At 40.3% G+C, this 20,497-nt stretch overlaps 1 protein-coding gene across 1 annotated transcript in view; it reads left to right on the forward strand.

Moving 5' to 3' along the window:
• LOC124134560 (multiple PDZ domain protein-like) overlaps window positions 1–20,497 on the forward strand; it is a 314,294-nt gene that overhangs the window by 1,650 nt on the left and 292,147 nt on the right. Inside the window, exons 2-5 of the mRNA XM_048393058.1 lie at window positions 961–1,013; window positions 1,931–2,082; window positions 3,232–3,378; window positions 5,043–5,263. Of these exons, the coding sequence (XP_048249015.1) occupies window positions 998–1,013; window positions 1,931–2,082; window positions 3,232–3,378; window positions 5,043–5,263 (536 nt within the window). The 5' untranslated portion in view covers window positions 961–997. The remainder of the gene's footprint in view (window positions 1–960; window positions 1,014–1,930; window positions 2,083–3,231; window positions 3,379–5,042; window positions 5,264–20,497) is intronic.

Genomic DNA, 20,497 nt, shown 5'->3' on the forward strand with positions numbered 1-20,497 from the left:
AAACAACAAACAAAACAACAAACTTTACTGTATATACTTGTGAACAAGGAAGGAAAGTTGGCATGTGGTCCTGTGTACAGCATACCGGTCACAAATCAGGCCATGTTGAGTGACATTGGTCACAGAGAGTAACAAATAATTGACAATTTTGTCAAGGGTTGCTGAAACGAAGACTTGTCCTGTGCCCATTTATATTTTCTGGTACTTAATATATGCACCTTGTGTGAGAGCAATTTATTATTTCTACAAGCACATGATGTAACATGGTTTATGTCATTGCTTGATTTATTTTCATCAGGAGCTCAGTGAGCAAAGTTCAGTATTGTTGAACAACCCAGCTGATTTAAACATGTCGGAACTGATTAACCAAAGTATTATAATACCACGTTTATTAAAATGTCGACATGCCCCCCAGAAGTGAATGAGTAGCTGTTTTGTTTGTTGTTTAACGTCGCACTCAGCAATTTTCCAGCTATGCGAAGGTGGTCTGTAAATAATCAAATCTGGACCAGACAATCCAGGGATTGACATCATGAGCATTGATCCATGCAATTGGGATACAATGTCATGCATCAACCAAGTCATTGAGCCTGACCAACCGATCCCATCAGTCGCCTCATATGACAAGCATTGTCGCCTCTTACGACAAGCATGGGTTGCTAAAGACCTATTCTTCCCCATAACGTCACGGGTCGAATGGGTCGCTGATTGGATGACATGTTAAGGTGATGTAAACCTTCTCATGAGGCTGATTGGGGTGTATACTTCCAAGGAAGCTGAGATTAAAAAATGTGTGTACGCTGATCTAATCACTGGTGTACCAATTATTATAGTACCATGCATATTCATTTGGTGAATGGAATGGCACATTATAAACAATGATAAATGGACTTCCTATTATTAAGTTATTACTTATCTTTATTTCTATTTAAATTCTAAGACATTTTCTTTTCATTGCAGGATACTGTGTAATGTTCCATTGATTCGAGAGCCAGCCATGTCTCTTGTAGCAGGTAGGTAATATAGATAATGTGGTTGTCAACTGAAACACTTTAAAAAACACATATTGAAATTTTTGTTGTATTTGGCAAGATGGTCACAAGAATCAAATCAAGTTGTTCTGTGTTTTGAGGCCCGAGGTAATGAAACGCAACAATGTCATCGTGTGGGTTCGAATCTCATTCGATGTGTTTTGAGATGGACATGTGTCTGTTGCTTGTAACCATGCTTATGTGTTTTCATTGTATGTCAGTATCGTTTTAAAAACAAATTTGTGAGGAAAAGAAGAAAACTTGCTGTTTGGGTGATATGAACTACCGTATTTGACGTAATAAGGGTGTCTAGCCGGGAGAGCCACATTTCAGAAATGGCTATTGCCGGTAGAGCCACATTTTCAGCTGAAGCTGAAGACCCATGGGTACAATGTGTGAAGCCCATTTCTGGTGTCCCCTGTTGTAATATTGCTGGAAAATTGCTAAAACCATACTCACTCTTCTTCTTCTTCTACATGGAGCTTTGTTGTGTATGTCATTGTTTCAAACATGTGCAGTGAACCTGATGATGGCAGTAGACTCCAGTCCATATAGTAATGTGTCATTTTTTTTAATGCGAGCAAGAATGGCAAGGGACACACATTAATTTCGTGCCTACAATTTCAGTATGGGTTTGTTCATTGTTAACACATGCTAAAATCTATGAACTTTGTCTTCATAATCCTAAAAAAAAGTTTTCTCCAATTTTAAAAACAAATTTATACCCTAGGAAATGAAGCTGACTTATTCCATTTGCTGTGTGCATCTGAGGGAAATATAGACAATACCAGTGTTATGGACATCTTTACTGATCATCACCAGAGAGTGTCAACAACTTCTTTGTGCTGTTGAAATCTGACCATGTACTCTGTCCTCATACAATCCTTCTCTGTTTGCAGACAGTGAACATGCTGTTGATTGCCTTGACCGGCTCCAGGCCAGGTTGTGGGAAAGGGGAGATCACTCCCAGGACCATGACATGGCATCCATCATGGTGATGTTGGACACGCCCCTCTTCAAGCAGCTCCTCACCCTGCAAGACTCGCTGCAGGTAGGTTTATTAGAATGTCATGTGTGGACTATTGCCTCAATTTGCCAAGTTGTACAGATCATGCTTTGGAGAATTTGAGGACACACAGCTCGTTGAGCATGTGCAAGCTGTTGCAGTGTTTGTGGGTCAGGATGCTGCTTTTGTTTCATAGGTACATTAGGTATGTTGAGTTCGATAGATGCCCCAAATAATAGGTCACTAATTATATTATATCAGTTATATCACGGCGTGTCAGCTTAATGTGGGAGGAAAGCCTGAACAGCGGTAGAAACTAACATTTTTAGTCCACTGGTCCTTATAATGATAACATATAGCAAAACCCTTAAAAATGACAAACTTCTACTAGTCCTTATGATACCTTAACTATTGGGCAGTTTGGCAAGGACTACAGGACTAGTGCCAATTTCTAACACCGCTGAATTAATGTCTTAGCAAGGCCGTAGTTAACTTATTTTGACAGGGGGGACAAATATTTGTACAAGTATCACTTGTCCCAAACTTGATTCAAATAAAACTGTTTTCTATAAAAAATCTAAGGGCCCCCCCCCCGTCTGCCTACGGCATTGCTTAGATGTTTACCACTTTGATGAAACCCATGAGCATGGGTATGGTGCTAACAAACCTAGAAACACGATCAGGGCAAACTGGAATTTGAACCCCTGATCATGGGTTTCTAAGATGTCCAAGTGATGCAACTTCACAGTGAATTGCAGCATCTCAGACAACTTGGTCATCATCAGAACCTTCATGCACTGATGTGGTATGGGTTGTGAATGCGTTCAGAATTTTGTGAGTTGATCATTCTTGAACAGGTAAAGGTAAAGGGGTATACATTAATCCTTAATCATTACTCATTAGATCATCTTGCTATCTTTTGCTGTTTATGTGAAAACTACCAAAATACTTATAAGTTTATAATGGCATGATATAATTTTCATGTCTATTTTTGCCATCGACGCCAATGAGTCTGTTTGTGCAGATGAACGAAACTAATGTTTTTTTATCTTTTGGTCAATCATTGTGGTGCCCTCATTGAATGTACAGGCCGAGAAGGTAGTGACTTGATCATGTTGATAGATCAGATTGAAAGGTTTTATGATAAGTAAAGATTATTTTTCCTGCACCTGAATGAGATGTTTTGAGTTTCAGGAGTTGAAGCAGGTGTCTGAGATCCATCCTCTGACAGAGGAGAACTTCATGTTTGGGCCTTCGGGAGAGCTGGTGCTCCCCACTGGAGAGGAGAATGGCTACCCAAGCCAAGAACTCAGCGAGAGTGGAACTCTTAACCTCCGGCAGGTCAGATACCTTTGTGTGTTTCACAGTCCTCTACCCCTGAGAAGATCTGGGTTAGAATTGGTCTTCAGCAACCCATGCTTGCCGTAACAGGCAACTTGCCGTAAGAGGCTACTAATTGGATCGGGTGATCAGCATAGCCAGGCTCACTTACTTGGTTGATGCATGTCATGGTGTCCCAATTGCACAGATTGATGCTCCTGATGCTAATCACTGGATTGTCTGGTGCAGGCTTGAATATTTACAGGTCACAGTCATACATTAAACAAAACAGTGATGACCTAATTGTCCAAGAGTTGCAGAGATGCATCTCTTTGGTTTGCGACTTGGCTGACATTGTGTCATCGTATCCAGAATGTGGCCCAGTCGTCTAAGGTGTTTCAGTTTGCTGTGCAGATTTGCGTCCCTTGGGCATGCCAGGAACCCATGATTGTGGATTCCAATCCCGGTTCGCCCTGATTATGTTTCTAGGTTTGTCAGCACTATACCTGTGCTTGTGGGTTTCACTGAAGTGGTAAACGTGTGAGACCTGAATCACTTTGGGCTTTCCATCCACATCAAGCTGACACGCTGTGACATAACTGGAATACTGTTAAAAGCAGCGTTTGACCTAACTCATGCACTCACCCAGATACTGTGGATGGTTGTTTCTTTCTATCAAACTTCTAGCTTACCAAGCTAACCTGGCCCAGACTGGATTATTTACAAGCAGACATGATACAGCTCGAATATTGCTGACTGAGGCTTGCATCTATTGTGTACTTCCTGTTGGGTTAAGATTATAAGAATTACCTCCCTTAGTTTGATGCTGGTATGTGACTTCACCTTGTCCAAACCAATTGATACAGCAGAGTTTTATGTGGACATGCTCAAAGGGGTATACAGCCAGGTTATTCTCCAGGTGTACACTAATCTCGTTACTCTGCAGGTGTACACTAATCTCCTGTTACTCTCCAGGTGTACACTAATCCCCTGTTATTCTCCATGTGTACATTGGTCCCGTTATTCTCCATGTGTGCACTGGTCATGTTATTTTCCACGTGTACACTGGTCCTGTTATTTTCCATGTGTACATTGGTCCCGTTATTCTCCATGTGTGCACTGGTCATGTTATTTTCCATGTGTACACTGGTCCCTGTTATTCTCCATGTGTACACTGGTCCTGTTATTTTCCATGTGTACATTGGTCCCGTTATTCTCCATGTGTACACTGGTCATGTTATTTTCCATGTGTACACTAGTCCCTGTTATTCTCCATGTGTACACTGGTCCCTGTTATTTTCCATGTGTACACTGGTCCCTGTTATTCTCCATGTGTACACTATTCCCTGTTGTTCTCAATGTTTACACTATTCCCTGTTATTTTCCATGTGTATATGGTCCCGTTATTCTCCATGTGTACACTGGTCATGTTATTTTCCATGTGTACACTGGTCATGTTATTTTCCATGTGTACACTAGTCCCTGTTATTTTGCATGTGTACACTGGTCCTGTTATTCTCCATGTGTACACTGGTCCCTGTTATTCTCCATGTGTACACTAGTCCCTGTTATTCTCTAGGTGTACACTATTCCCCTGTTATTCTCCATGTGTACACTGGTCCTGTTATTCTCCATGTGTACACTGTTATTCTCTAGGTGTACAATGGTCCCCTGTTATTCTCCAGGTGTACACTGGTCCCGGAAGTGCTATTTCCACATACAGCTACAACATAGAGTTCCAGCGGGCCATCGACAAGGCTGCGACAGGCCGCGAGGTGGATACGATCAAGCTGTTCAAGCCAGAGAACAGCTCCCTTGGGTTCAGTGTTGTGGGGCTGAAGAGGGAGGAGCTGGGCGAACTTGGCATCTATGTCCAGGACATCAACCCAGGGGGCATTGCAGCAAAGTAAGTGGACTTACAAAGTTATTCATGGCTGTGGCAGCATTTCATGGAATGTGGCAGCAGTTCATATGTATTCTCCCTAGGGAGCTGAGAATGAAAATTGTGTGCACACTGATCTGTTGACCAGGGTAATAATGGTAGACGCTTTGAGCATACAGGAGTATGGAGTTCAGCGTTATAAAAGAAGCCTCGTTATTAATGTCTCAAAATGTTTTATGATGTGCACATTTTTAGGACAAATTTGATGCATGCTGCCAGTGGGGCTCTATTCGGTTATGTACATTTTTCATATATATATGTTAATTGTATTAAGACAGTATGATGTGATTTATTTTTTGTGAATTGCTCTAATACCTAATGCTGGACCTGTAAGATTGGGGATGACAGTGTTTGTTGAGTATGGATCAGTGGATGGACATGAAGACCATGGCAAACTGTCTGTCATTAATCTTGCACAGAAACCCAAATACACTGGATTGTTTGTTGTTTACTCCTGTTTAAACATGTTGAAGAGCAGACTGCCATTGCTTTGTCAACTGTAATGGGTATCACATTGGGGACTTCATTGATCAGCCTTGTCATTGTGTGAAAGTACATGACTTCGTCGACCAGATGATGCCTTATGTCATCGTGTGAAAGTACATGACTTCGTCGACCAGATGATGCTTTATGTCATCTTGCGAAAGTACATGACTTCATCGACCAGATGATGCCTTATGTCATCGTGTGAAAGTACATGACTTCATGGACCAGATGATGCCTTATGTCATCCTGTGAAAGTACATGACTTTGTGGACCAGACGATGCCTTATGTCATCATGTGAAAGTACATGACTTCATGGACCAGATGATGCCTTATGTCATCCTGTGAAAGTACATGACTTCATGGACCAGATGATGCCTTATGTCATCGTGTGAAAGTACATGACTTCATGGACCAGATGATGCCCTATGTCATCGTGTGAAAGTACATGACTTCATCGACCAGATGATGCCTTATGTCATCATATGAAAGTACATGACTTCATGGACCAGATGATGTCCTATGTCATCATATGAAAGTACATGACTTCATCGACCAGATGATGCCTTATGTCATCATATGAAAGTACATGACTTCATGGACCAGATGATGCCCTATGTCATCGTGTGAAAGTACATGACTTCATGGACCAGATGATGCCTTGTGTCATCGTGTGAAAGTACATGACTTCATCGACCAGATGATGCCTTATGTCATCATATGAAAGTACATGACTTCATGGACCAGATGATGCCTTTTGCATCGTGTGAAAGTACATGACTTCATCGACCAGATGATGCCTTATGTCATCGTGTGAAAGTACATGACTTCGTCGACCAGATGATGCCTTATGTCATCGTGTGAAAGTACATGACTTCATTGACCAGATGATGCCTTATGTCATCGTGTGAAAGTACATGAGTTCATTGAACAGATGATGCCTTATGTCATCGTGTTAAAATACATGACTTCATCGACCAGATGATGCCTTATGTCATCATGTGAAAGTACATGACTTCATCGACCAGATGATGCCTTATGTCATCGTGTGAAAGTACATGACTTCATCGACCAGATGATGCCTTATGTCATCATATGAAAGTACATGACTTCATGGACCAGATGATGCCTTATGTCATCCTGTGAAAGTACATGACTTCATTGACCAGATGATGCCTTGTGTCATCGTGTGAAAGTACATGAATTCATCGACCAGATGATGCCTTATGTCATCTTGTGAAAGTACATGACTTCATCGACCAGATGATGCCTTATGTCATCGTGTTAAAGTACATGACTTCATCGACCAGATGATGCCTTATGTCATCATATGAAAGTACATGAATTCATCGACCAGATGATGCCTTAATATGTCATCATATGAAAGTACATGACTTCATTGACCATGTCAACAAGCATGATAAGATGACTTCATCGACAAGATGATGCTCTGTGTCATCATGGGAAGGCAGATGCTTTCATCGAAAAGAAAATGTTCTTTGTCACCATGTGAATCACATGATCTCATTGATCAGATGTTGCCTTTTGTCACAATGTGAATAAGATGACTTCATCGACAAGATGATGCTCTCTGTTGTCATGGCGGAGCAGGTACTACATCGACAAAACTTTGTTCTCTGTCATCATGTGTCAGAAGCAAAGTAAACCTCCTTCCGTCATCCATGTAGTGAGTTGTTACAGCAGATTTGCTGTTTGTTACTAACAGACCCCAACAACTGATGAACTGTCTGTTGCCAAATCGGAACCATTTTAACAATGGTGCTGGCTTTCGTGGTTACGAGGTCCATCAGACAACAGTTTTATTTTAACATATGTTTAAAGTTCAATTTGACTTCACAAATAATCTCTTAGCTTAGATGTCAATTAGATATAAAAATTGTTGAAATGTGGAAAGATTTATTAATTGGAATTTGACCCACTCGCTGGCATCAATAAGACCAGTGCCTTACTGTTTTTCATATACCGGCTATCGGCACAGCTTACCTCTTTCTGTAACCTGCAAGATGGCATTTCATGGAACACAATGGCATTTTGAGGAAAAAAAGGAAACATAAAATGGGCATGGACTCTTCTTACTTGTCTTACTTGAAGAGATGAATGAAGCTCTAATTGTTAATTTATAGTAACCTTTCAAAGCTGATTGTATTTCAGGGATTTGAAATCTCACACCAAGGCTGTTTTAAGTGAAGAACGGCAGTGTGCTCTAATCTGAAATTGAAACTGTCAAATGTTTCAAATCCATTATGTTTCGAAATGAGTTCTTGCATGTTAGAATCAATCACCCCGGTAACACTGTGGTACTCTGAGGGAGATAGATTCTTAAAGGGAGATAACCCTGCTTTTCTTGGTAATGTGTGCCCTGGACATACTGGAGTGTATTGATCGGTTGGAGCTCGTTTCTGCAGAGATGTGATGTGCTGTTTTCTGTACAACTTACTTCGATTGATTGAAATGTTTTGTGTTGCGTGTTGGAGATGTGTATTTAGATTCCACACAATGCAACCATGGTGTTTGGGGTCATGTCTGATTGCCACACTTTCCTCCAACTGGCTTTCAGGATGATTTCTGGGGATTTAGCATTTTGAGGTGATACAGTGTGTGTCTCAGCAGGTCAGATTTGTCAAAACTCAGCATTTGTAATGTGAAGGGGTCATACTCCATTATCAAAGGCAATGACTAGAGGACCAAGTAATATTGACTAAGCAGCATTCCATGTTTGTGACAGGAACCTGTTCAGGGTTCCAGTCTGCACCTGGCAATCCAGTGATTAATATTATGAGCAACAATTCATACAATCACATTAAAATCAGATCTTAGTTCTTGCTACCGCTCAAAAAAGATCTGAGGATATCCTACTACAGGTCACGTCAGACCTACCTTTCACGAACTTTGACCGACCAATGGAATGACTAACAAGAAATCAACATTAGCCAGTCAGAAAGCAGCTTCTTCTTTTTAATGGAACTAACATTCTGGGATGGCTAATTGGTGGCCTAAATTGTTTGTATTCAGTCCTAAAGCTAAAACTGTTGTTCAGAATTACCTGTGTTAAATTTTTCCAGGCTGCATGATATAAAACACATTCCGACTATCACTTTTCTTATCTGGTAAGCATCACTCCGATTGGTTGGATGAAAGGTTGTTCTGACATGACCTGTAAAGGTATGTCCTCAGATCTTTGTTTTGCAGTAGCGAGACCTAAGATCTGATTTTAATGGGATTGCGATCCATATGGATGCACACGCACACGCACACGCACACGCACACACACACACACACACACAGAGTTGGTGAGTTAAATATGCCATTCATGATACCAACTAATTTTTCAAATGCCATTTGAAAGTGTCAGTAGACTTCTAGAGCTTCAAGTTGGCATTCCTTTTAGATCTGAACATTTTCTTGTCATTTTGAATTAATTTGGATGGGTTCTGACAGATCTTTTAGTTTTAAGTTTCACCTCAAATTTCAATTTAATGCTGTCCCTAAGGTTGCCCTTCATTGACAACACTGTGTTTATCTCCTGCATGAAAGGGAAGAACATGACTGAAGGCTATGGAAAGAGCAGTTCTTTTTATGATTCTACACATGAAAGATAAATCTTAAATTTCTTTTTCAAAGTGGTTTGAGTTCACTTGTGTTAGTGAGAACTCGGTCATCCTTGAGCACACCACATAGTATACAAGGCAATAGACCTTAATCATACATTACCCTAATGCTGTACCCTGTCGCCTGAGACAGGATCCTGATACCTTGATATAGTTCCTCAATACTGTATCCTGATCCCTTCTACTTTTCCCTGATTCCTGATACCGTTCCCTGTTACTGTACCCTGATACTGTACCCTGCTACTGTACCTCACTGTACCCTGATACTGTTCCCTGCTACTGTACCTCACTGTACCCTGATACTGTTCCCTGCTACTGTACCTCACTGTACCCTGATACGGTACCCTGATACTGTACCTCACTGTACCCTGATACTGTATCTCACTGTACCCTGATACGGTACCCTGATACTGTACCTCACTGTACCCTGATACTGTATCTCACTGTAACCTGCTACTGTATCTCACTGTACCCTGATACTGTACCTCACTGTACCCTGATACTGTACCTCACTGTACCCTGATACTGTACCTCACTGTACCCCGATACTGTATCTCACTGTACCCTGATACGGTACCCTGATACTGTACCTCACTGTACCCTGATACTGTACCTAACTTTACCCTGCTACTGTACCCTGATACTGTAACTCGCTGTACCCTGATACTGTACCTCACTGTACCCTGCTACTGTACCCTGATACAGTACTTCGATACAGTACCTCACTGTACCCTGATACTGTACCTCACTGTACCCTGATACTGTACCATGAAACTGTACCCTGATACAGTACTTTGGTACAGTACCTCATTGTACCCTGATACTGTACCTCTCTGTATCCTGATATTGTATCTCAATACACCCTTGGTTGGGTTCAATTCCCCACATAGGTACAATGTGTGAAGCCCATTTCTGGTGTCCCTCGCCGTGATATTGCTGGAATATTGAAAAAAAGCAGCATAAAACAATACTCACTCACTCACTTTCCATGGGAGGCTCAGCATTTATCTATCAACTCTCCTACAACACATTCCAACACTATAGACCTTGGCCTCCTTTAATACACATGTGCTGTGTTATATCAATTCATCTTATTCTGATGCTAAACATATGATACAAAGCCTTGCAATGCTCCAATAGTGCGATGAATCTCTTCAGCATGTTTAGCCCATGAAGTGGTGGAAGGCTGTTATTTTGTCTTACTGTTATCCTTCTTCATCATGTTCAGTCATGAAATCCCTTCCAGCTCACAAATAAAGCAAATGGTATTTCTATCAACCAAGTTGTCTGCCTGAATATATATCACATGCTTTGGAAAAGCAATTCTGTGATGCACAAAAGGAGCTTGCGATATTTTATTGGATGTATACTCACAAAAGGGAAATAACCCTGACAATAAATTTTTCTCTCCTCTTTAAGCTCTGAACATAGATACAGTAACCACTGTACTTCAGATATTGCACAAGAATAAAGCTGCAAGTTTATGAGCTCTTGTAGTTTCAACAATACTACTAGTTTTTATTTCTATTTCACCTAGACATGGGATTTGTATCAGTAATCAAATATAAAAGAAAACTTTATTATATACATCTTGTGGTTTTAGGACAAATTCGTTTTTTTAGGACATCCTCATACGTTTTAGGTTACTTGATATAGGTGAGCTTCTGTACCTGTGGTTATTTTTTAATTTTTATATATTTCTGCCTGCCCCCTCACTCTGAAACTGCGCATGCAGATGAGATTATAACACTATGGTTGACCTGAGAAGTTGCACATGTGTCAGGTCATTTCTGGTTTCTCCTGTGCTTATAAAAAATAGAATGCGCTTGCAGATAAACATTGTGGCAGCCATTGATTATACTAGAGGTATTAACAGATAACAGTAACATGTTGTCAGCTGTTTCACAGGACATTATTACTAAAATATGTCAATTATGGAAAATGGAAGAAATTTGTTTACTTCAAATAATTTTACACAGTTATCTTGACCAAAATGTTAAATGCATGTTAATATATTTGAGGAGTGGAATAAATGTTCACTCCTCATTTCTGGATCCATTTGCTTCAGTAACTTGAATAGGTTGTCATTTGTTACATGTTTAGAAATATACGAGTCACTATTTGAAGTTTTGCTTCCTAATGGCCAATATTGCAGTCAGCCACCAGCAGTGTGTCAGTGAACGGCTTTCTGTACACCCTGATGAAAGGCAATCTGGAAACAATCACTATCTTAAAAAATTTTCCAAGTCGTTCATTCTCGTTATCAACTTAAATCTGTAACATCAATGCTGTTGATAATACCAGTCTCTTCCTGCTTCAAGAAACAACATGTGCTGTTGATAATACCAGTCTCTTCCTGCTTCAAGAAACAACATGTACTGTTGATAATACCAGTCTCTTCCTGCTTCAAGAAAGAACATGTGCTGTTGATAATACTAGTCTCTTCCTGCTTCAAGAAACAACATGTGCTGTTGATAATACCAGTCTCTTCCTGCTTCAAGAAACAACATGTGCTGTTGATAATACCAGTCTCTACCTGCTTCAAGAAACAACATGTGCTGTTGATAATACCAGCCTCTTCCTGCTTCAAGAAACAACATGTGCTGTTGATAATACCAGCCCCTTCCTGCTTCAAGAAACAACATGTGCTGTTGATAATACCAGTCTCTTCCTGCTTCAAGAAACAACATGTGCTGTTGATAATACCAGTCTCTACCTGCTTCAAGAAACAACCTGTGCTGTTGATAATACCAGCCTCTTCCTGCTTCAAGAAACAACATGTGCTGTTGATAATACTAGTCTCTACCTGCTTCAAGAAACAACATGTGCTGTTGATAATACCAGTCTCTTCCTGCTTCAAGAAACAACATGCACTGTTGATAATACTAGTCTCTACCTGCTTCAAGAAACAACATGCACTGTTGATAATACTAGTCTCTACCTGCTTCAAGAAACAACATGTGCTGTTGATAATACTAGTCTCTACCTGCTTCAAGAAAGAACATGTGCTGTTGATAATACCAGCCTCTTCCTGCTTCTTGATATAGTGTTTGTGTTTGTAATCTTTGTCTCTGTTGTATCAGATCTTGCCAGTTTGTACCAGTTTTGTCAATAAGTTGACAAAATCATGTGTAAATTATTTTTTGTCGAGTTCCCAGCTAATGCAATGTAGAGATGATAAATCTTCTTCAAGACAGTCGAATCAGTAATCAGTGTCCCGCTTCTCCTGATGGCGTACAAGAAACCATAATCATAAAACTAGAAACTTTCACATACTGGAAATGTAGTGTTGAAAACGAACACTTCCATAGATTAGAAAATCTGTCCTGTCTTGTGGTTTCTTTGAGTGTATTTTGGCCCTTGTCACATAAATACATGTCTGCCATATCTCCTGATAACTTTGATAATGTTACCATGTGTAATTGTTGTCTGGCGGGGATACTGTACCCGTCTTCCATTTCTCCTGATAACCATATCTTGTTGTGTCCATGTAAATGTGTTGTTAAACTTAGGCGCTTCCCATGAGGCCATTCGGGGAAATATGTTTAAAGCAGTGACAACACTGTTACCGTTTGCCAACACAGCTGGAGAGCTGTTTTTGAGAAGATGTTCCAGCATAATGTATTGTCTTGCAGTCTGGCAAGGTTGGCCATTCCCTAGGTGTCTTCAAGAAAGATTATTCTTGAGGAGATTGTTTACAAGAAGCAAATGTTTCTCCTTGTGGTCTCAGTGCCACTCTTTATCAAATTGCAGTTGTTGCATCTGAGCATACACATGCAATATCTCCCTGTGATTGTATACGTTCCATCTGCATGGTCTCTGTTGTGGCCAAACACCCAGCAGGGTGTAATGGCAACCGTTTCCTGATGCTGGCATGTCCTGTGTTTGGTGCATGCTGACATGTACCCATTCTGACAGTTGAACTTTCCTTACATGTGCCACAACTAGGTTTGCTTTGGAATTTATCTTTGTGTTTCCGTTGCCCCAAATGTGGCATTGAATGCTGTCATTATTAGACACATATGGAGGCACCAATCAAGGAAGATCTGGGGTAGAATAGGTCTTCAGCAACCCATGCTTGCCGTAAAAGGCGACTATGCTTGTAGTAAGAGGCGACTAACGGACTTGGTTGATACATGTCATCGTATCCCAATTGAGTGGATTGATGCTTATGATGTCAATCACTGGATTTTCTGGTCCAGATTCGATTATTTACAGACCACCATCATATAGCTGGAATATTGCTGTGTGCGGCATTAAACAACAAGCAAACAAACAAACCAATCAAGGCAAAGTGTGTACCATCATTCTGATCCCAAAACTTTTGTTTGACTCTCGATAATATGTTGCTTGAAATCCACAATCGTCCTGCAATTTGAACTATGCAATATTTAGCATTCATAAAAATAAATATGTAATTTAAAAAAAATTAAATATTAGCATTCTGATTTGTAAGGACTAGCTTTAACACTCATGACATTGTTTTCAAGTCAGCCCTCCCTCCCCCTCAATTGCCAGCCTGGTTACCCACCCCCACAAAAAACCTCCTAAACACCCAATCACCTAAACACCTACCAAACCCCACCCACCCACTCCCTCACTGGATGTGGATACACTCACTTTTCACTCAATGGATGTGGATGCTGTGCAAGAATAGGTCCCCAGCATCTCATGCTTGTTGTAAGGCCTGACTGAACTGGACTGAGTGTGTGGTCAGGCTTTCTGTGCGACCCATTAACATTGTTCATGCTTTCAATCACGTATTTGTCTAGTCCATAATCAATTATTTACACATATATCATGGTGTACCAGTAGTTGTAACATCGCTGACTGGGGCTTGAGACAGCATTCACTCTCACTCTATTGAAAATCAGAAAGGATGGATCATATGTTTGAAACTTGGTGGAAATTTACCCCACTTGATGTATCAAAAGCACTTCATTTTTACAAGGGGGCACGGGTGGCCAAGTCGTCTAAGGTGCCGCGATTCGCGGTGCAGAGTTGCGTCCCTTTGGCACGCCAGAAACCTATGATTGTAGGTTCGAATCCCGGTTCGCCCCGATTATGTTTCTAGGTTTGTCAGCACCATACCCGTGCTCGTGGGTTTCACCGAAGTGGTAAACATCTGAGACCTGCATCACTTCGGGCTTTCCTCCCACATTAAGCTGACGCGCCGTGATATAACTGGAATACTGTTAAAAGCGGCGTAAAACCCAACTCAATCACTAATTTTTACAAGTATAGCAAAAGAGTAAAATTCAAATCTTTATTTTGACATGCTTATTCCCATGGTCGTTGGTTTCACCAAGGTTGTAAACGTCGGAGAACTGCAACACTGAGAGCTTTTCCTCCCACATTAAGCTGACACGCCATTATAAAACTGGAGATGTTAAACCAAACTCACTCACACACTTCTCCCACATCAAGCTGACACACTGTGATGTACTTGGAATACTGTTCAAAGTGGCATCAAGCCCAACTCACTCACTCACTTTTCCCACATCAAGCTGACACACTGTGATGTGCTTGGAATACTGTTCAAAGTGGCATCAAGCCCAACTCACTCACTGTGATGCACTTGTCACCATCTAAGCTGTATGTGAACCTTCACATTGCAGGAATGCTTTCCCTGGATGTCATTCAAATACAAAACATCTTCATGGCTTCAGTAAATGTCTGTTCAAGTTTAATCCAATGGGAAAAACTCCTTGGGTCAGGTTGACCTCAGATTATAATTTGATTGTATGCTGCAGAGAAATGACAAATCTTAGTTTAAATGTAGCATACATGACATGTTCTTTGACAACGGAATTTATTTCTTGCCCTGTAATCTATGCCCCGAAGCCAGGGCCCCTGGCTGTATGCCAGATGTCACCTTCAGGTTGTCAGAAAATGTCTTGTCTTTTTTTCTCTCCGTTTGAACACCTGTCCCAAAGACAGTCTCTCCCATCAACATAGTACCCATATTTCGTGACTTTGTTCGTGTTTTCCAAGCCTGGTGATATGGTCAAACTGACTGCGTTGAGCACTGGCTAGTCCCAAGGGAGAGGGAGGTAAGCAGATAGGAGTCCTGTAACTCATAAGGCATGATGATGGCTTTGAATGTAAAGAATCCAGTACGGATCAAATTTTGCCCACATTTTCAAAAGTCTTGAAATTGTAACAATCTCCAGCTGGGCAGATGAAGAGTTTTTCGCTACAATTAGGAAGCTGAAAGGAGTTTGGCAAGGTCGATGAATCTGAAGAAGACCTCAAACTTCATTGCTGAAATCCAATTTCAGCGAATTGGTGTCAAGGCAGTTTTTACTACTTTGATGTAATCAATATATATTAGATTTTAGGAGACCTATGTGAGTGTCATTGTCTCAGAAAGGTGGGACTGTTGCTTTGTGTTGAATATTAAAGTCCATGCTGCAGTCCTTGTGATGCTGAAATCTACTGATGTCCTGAATTTGATTGACTGTGAACATATTGACTTTGTGCCCATGACAGGTTGTGCATGTGTGATCTTTTCTTTATGAAATTTTCAGTTTTGATGTTTTCCATTTCAATTTTGAGGAATCCTCATCTGGAAGACTGTCCACTGGCTTCAGCCTTGAGGGGTGTTGAAGTTGGATAGTTGGTTACGGTGTCACTATCCACTACTTCAGCCTTGAGGGGTGTTGAAGTTGGATAGTTGGTTACGGTGTCACTATCCACTACTTCAGCCTTGAGGGGTGTTGAAGTAGGATAATTGGTTACAGTGTCACTATCCACTACTTCAGCCTTGAGGGGTGTTGAAGTAGGATAGTTGGTTACAGTGTCACTATCCACTACTTCAGTCATGAGGGGTGTTGAAGTAGGATAGTTTGTTACGGTGTGACTGTCCACTACTTCAGCCTTGAAGGGTGTTGAAGTAGGATAGTTGGTTACAGTGTCACTATCCACTACTTCAGTCATGAGGGGTGTTGAAGTAGGATAGTTGGTTACGGTGTCACTATCCACTACTTCAGCCTTGAAGGGTGTTGAAGTAGGATAGTTGGTTACGGTGTCACTATCCACTACTTCAGTCATGAGGGTGTGTTGAAGTAGGATAGTTGGTTACGGTGTCACTATCCACTACTTCAGCCTTGAGGGGTGTTGAAGTAGGATAGTTGGTTACAGTGTCACTATCCACTACTTCAGCCTTGAGGGGTGTTGAAGTAGGATAGTTGGTTACGGTGTCACTATCCACTACTTCAGCCTTGAGGGGTGTTGAAGTAGGATAGTTGGTTACAGTGTCACTATCCACTACTTCAGCCTTGAGGGTTGTTGAAGTGGGATAGTTGGTTGCGGTGTCACTATCCACTACTTCAGCCTTGAGGGGTGTTGAAGTAGGATAGTTGGTTACGGTGTCACTATCCACTACCTCAGTCATGAGGGGGCTTTTCAGTAGCAATGATGGACCCATGAAACGAAAAATACAAAAATGTGTGGCCTTATCAGCGATTCAGAAAAGAGTAGTCTGTTAGTTGGTGTGGCCTAAATATTTCGGGTTATCGAAAAAAAACACAAAAAATTGCTTGTTTAGCCAATCAAATGCCACAGAATCTACAGTTTATGTATTTTCAAATACTTCTTGGCATCAATGGTCAATAGATTTATTGTGGTATTTATCAGTCAGTATATTTTTGTGAGGACAGGATTGACTGAGAGATTTCATATTATATTGTTTTCAATGCTAGAATATGGAGTTTGTATCCGTAAATCAATCGTCACCTCACTGATACATCTTAAACCCACAGCAGGATATGATGTATCATCATGATATTGTTGGAATATTTCTGAAGATGTGGCATGTAACCTACTCGCTCACATGATTCTGGTATTAATGTTGTGTCAAGCCGTAGTGTCAACTCTGTTTGGAAAATGAAACGTATCTCATCAACCACTTCATCAAATGCTAAAGAAATGAAATGGATGTGTTCTCTTGTATCTACATGGTCTAAGTATCGATTGTTGATTAATACATTTTACGTTTAAATGCTTCTTTCACTTGTGCAACTGTAAAGATCAGACAAATGAAACGTTAACATTTTGTCAAAACCCAAACTGTTTTCATTACTTCCTGTCAAGTAGACTTTTTATTTCATGCATTTACTGTTATTTGTAAATCTCATTAACATCTCATAAGGGTAACATCTTGAGCAAGTGGCTTCCTAGATTAAGTCCATGTTGCATAGACCATCAACTTTTACATTGCTCGGCTTCACTAAGTCAGTTTCGTGCTATGACTGTCATAATCCTACTTTAACTCAGATTTGTGTGAGAAATGGGGCTATGTTCAACACAATTGCAGCATTGAAACTTTTAATTATATGAATTTTCATTTGTCAAATGTATCCCCATGGATAGTTTGAAGCTTCCCAACCTCATATAAGGTTCATATTCAAATTCATGTTTAAATTTTGTTTGTAACTGGGACATAAAAAGACCCTGAAAATAAAAAAAATGAATACTTTAAAAGTATGTAAACATTTCGACTGAAACTCTGACAAAATTGTCAGGAACATTGTAAATATAAACATACACCTTATTTGACATGGCCATGCTTTAATGTGCGACGGTGTGTACGTTTGCTGTAGCTCAGTCAGCATGGCCCTGATATAGTCTTCACTGAAAATGTTGTAGAAGCAGTTGGCCCAAAATGATAAAACATATTTTCATATGTTTGTTAATGGGGTAATAACCAGACATGTATTATACATGTTATACACCAGGAACGTATCAATGTAAATGTATGTGCATTGTTTTGCTTGTGCTGCAAGTAATCAATGTGGGGTTATCGCTCATAATGAAGGCAGGCTGATAGATGTCGCTAGCAGTGCCGATGTCAAGTGACAGCGCTGCTACATCGCAGCGATAGCGTTACCCCGTTTCTGTTCGCCGCAACTGTTCTACGAAAACCAGCCAAATTATTAATTAAAACCACATACAAACAGGGATGATTCTCAATAGACAATAAATCATTAAATCAGGAGGTAAAGATAATGTTAGGAGCTGAGGCCAACGGTGTAGAATTGATATAATTGTTGCCACGCTCGGCCAGGAGAGTGAAAAGAGAATGAGCATGCATTGTGGAGGTTATTGATTGCAAGAGGACACACAGCGATATGGTAAAGAACTATAGTCAATGCAGTATCATACTACACAGCTACCGGAGGTGAAGGAAGTCTGGATGTGCTTCCAGTCCTCTCTCAGTTTGTATCAGAACCAGCTAAGAGACCAACATCTCGCTAGAGCTGCCTTTCTGCTTCTCATCCTAACCGGCAGTTGGTATTATGGGATGTGCTGATGCTGGGATAATTAATAATAATAGCAGATTCGCAGAGAATGCTTTGCCCAGTGTTGCTTGTTAGTGTATGTTCAAAGGTTAGCTGCAGTGACAGTTCGGACTCAGTCACTGCTGCAAGGCCCTGAGTCCTTTCTTGGATCCACATGTGTGCATATGCCATCTAACAGACGTGTGTCCATTTAATTAGTGAATACTACAGCATTGGGAGTATATTGTGTTGGATCCTTTTGAACATGGAGCCAGGTGCATGCTCTGGTGAAGGTGTACTCGAGTGGAACCTGTGAGAGCGGAACCGGGAACGAGCGGAGAGTGATGACTGTAGCTCCCTTCCATACAGGTAGTTTGTAAGCCCTTGTTCTTCTCCGACCTCCCTCTGCAGCTTCTCGCCGCTTCCCAGTGATGTGTGTGCACAGGCCTGACTTGATAGCTTATTACATGTGTTAGATAGGTAGTAGATTACTGGAGGTATGGAGGTAGATGGGGATGGTATGGAGGAGGGGGGTGGGGGATGTTTACACATCATGTGTTGAGAGCTGTGGGTGAAGGTGGACCGCTTCGTGTACACATTCCTTGTATTAGTCAAGTATTTTCTTCTCAAACCAGCCTGCATACCTATGTTCTGGCTGACACAGGGAAGTCCGATCTCACTATTTTTAAATAAATGTGGATTTGTTACGGTGAATATTTTTGTAGCTGTTTACTTGCAGATATGTTATGGACAGATGTATTGTTTTTATTTTTTACATTTTGGGTTGATTGATTTTATATTGTTTTGTGCATTGTTTGGTAAATATTTGTGAATATTTAATATTTTATACTGAAAGGGGATTTTGTTGAAAGGTTATGTCATATATTGTACAAGTTGAGTTTTTATGTTAGTGCATAAAGTTAATTAAAGGTATATGGGTATAAAAGTAATTATTTCTATTTATTTGAATATACACAAACAATACTATTATTCTGTTGTCAGTTAATATGAATTCAAGGTGGTGGGTTATTGTTTTAGATTATTCATACTGGAACCATAATATCGGACTTACGTAACATGATGAAGTATATATCTTCATATTCCTTAAAAACATTTTTCAACAAAAGGTTAAAGTACAATGACTAATCCTGGTACTTGATCAGGAAAAACAATTAACCACAAGTCCATAACTTGATGAATAAATACATTTATCAGACAATAGGTTGATGCAAAAAACTAATGGAATTTTTTTTTTCTTAGAGATGGTTATCTTAAGCCCCACTGTTGTATAAGTAGTTCTAAGTTCCCAACATTGAAATAAAACTATTGAAACTGTACCAAACATAGAATCAAGAATAATTTGTATCATTTCCTTGTTTCTTTCACCCTTTCAGTGCTGACCCATGTTATTTATTTTGTGATTCTTGCCTTCAATTGGTATTGTTGACCCAGGCGAATAAAGCAAGGAAAAAGAGTGGCCAGGGTCCACTTCCACAAAGCGATCTTAGCGCTAAGACGATTGTAACTCCTATCTGTACCACAGGCTTATGACAATCGTAGTGCTAAGATCACTTTGTGGAATGAGACTCTGGCCACTCTTTTTTCCTGCTTTATGAATAGTCTTTTTGTCACTTGCAGACCATTCAACTTGAAGCTTATTGTTTTGATTTGTAAACTGACAGTAATTAATTGTCAGGGAATTGGTGGACCATTACTGTTGTCACTTTATTTATTGCGTGATAACATGTCAATACCAAACCTCAGGGGCATATTTTGGATAAGCAAGTCATTTTTTTGTTTGGCC

The sequence above is a fragment of the Haliotis rufescens genome, unplaced genomic scaffold (assembly GCF_023055435.1).
Source record: "Haliotis rufescens isolate VD_foot unplaced genomic scaffold, xgHalRufe1.0.p SCAF_112, whole genome shotgun sequence".
NCBI classification, from domain to species: domain Eukaryota; kingdom Metazoa; phylum Mollusca; class Gastropoda; order Lepetellida; family Haliotidae; genus Haliotis; species Haliotis rufescens.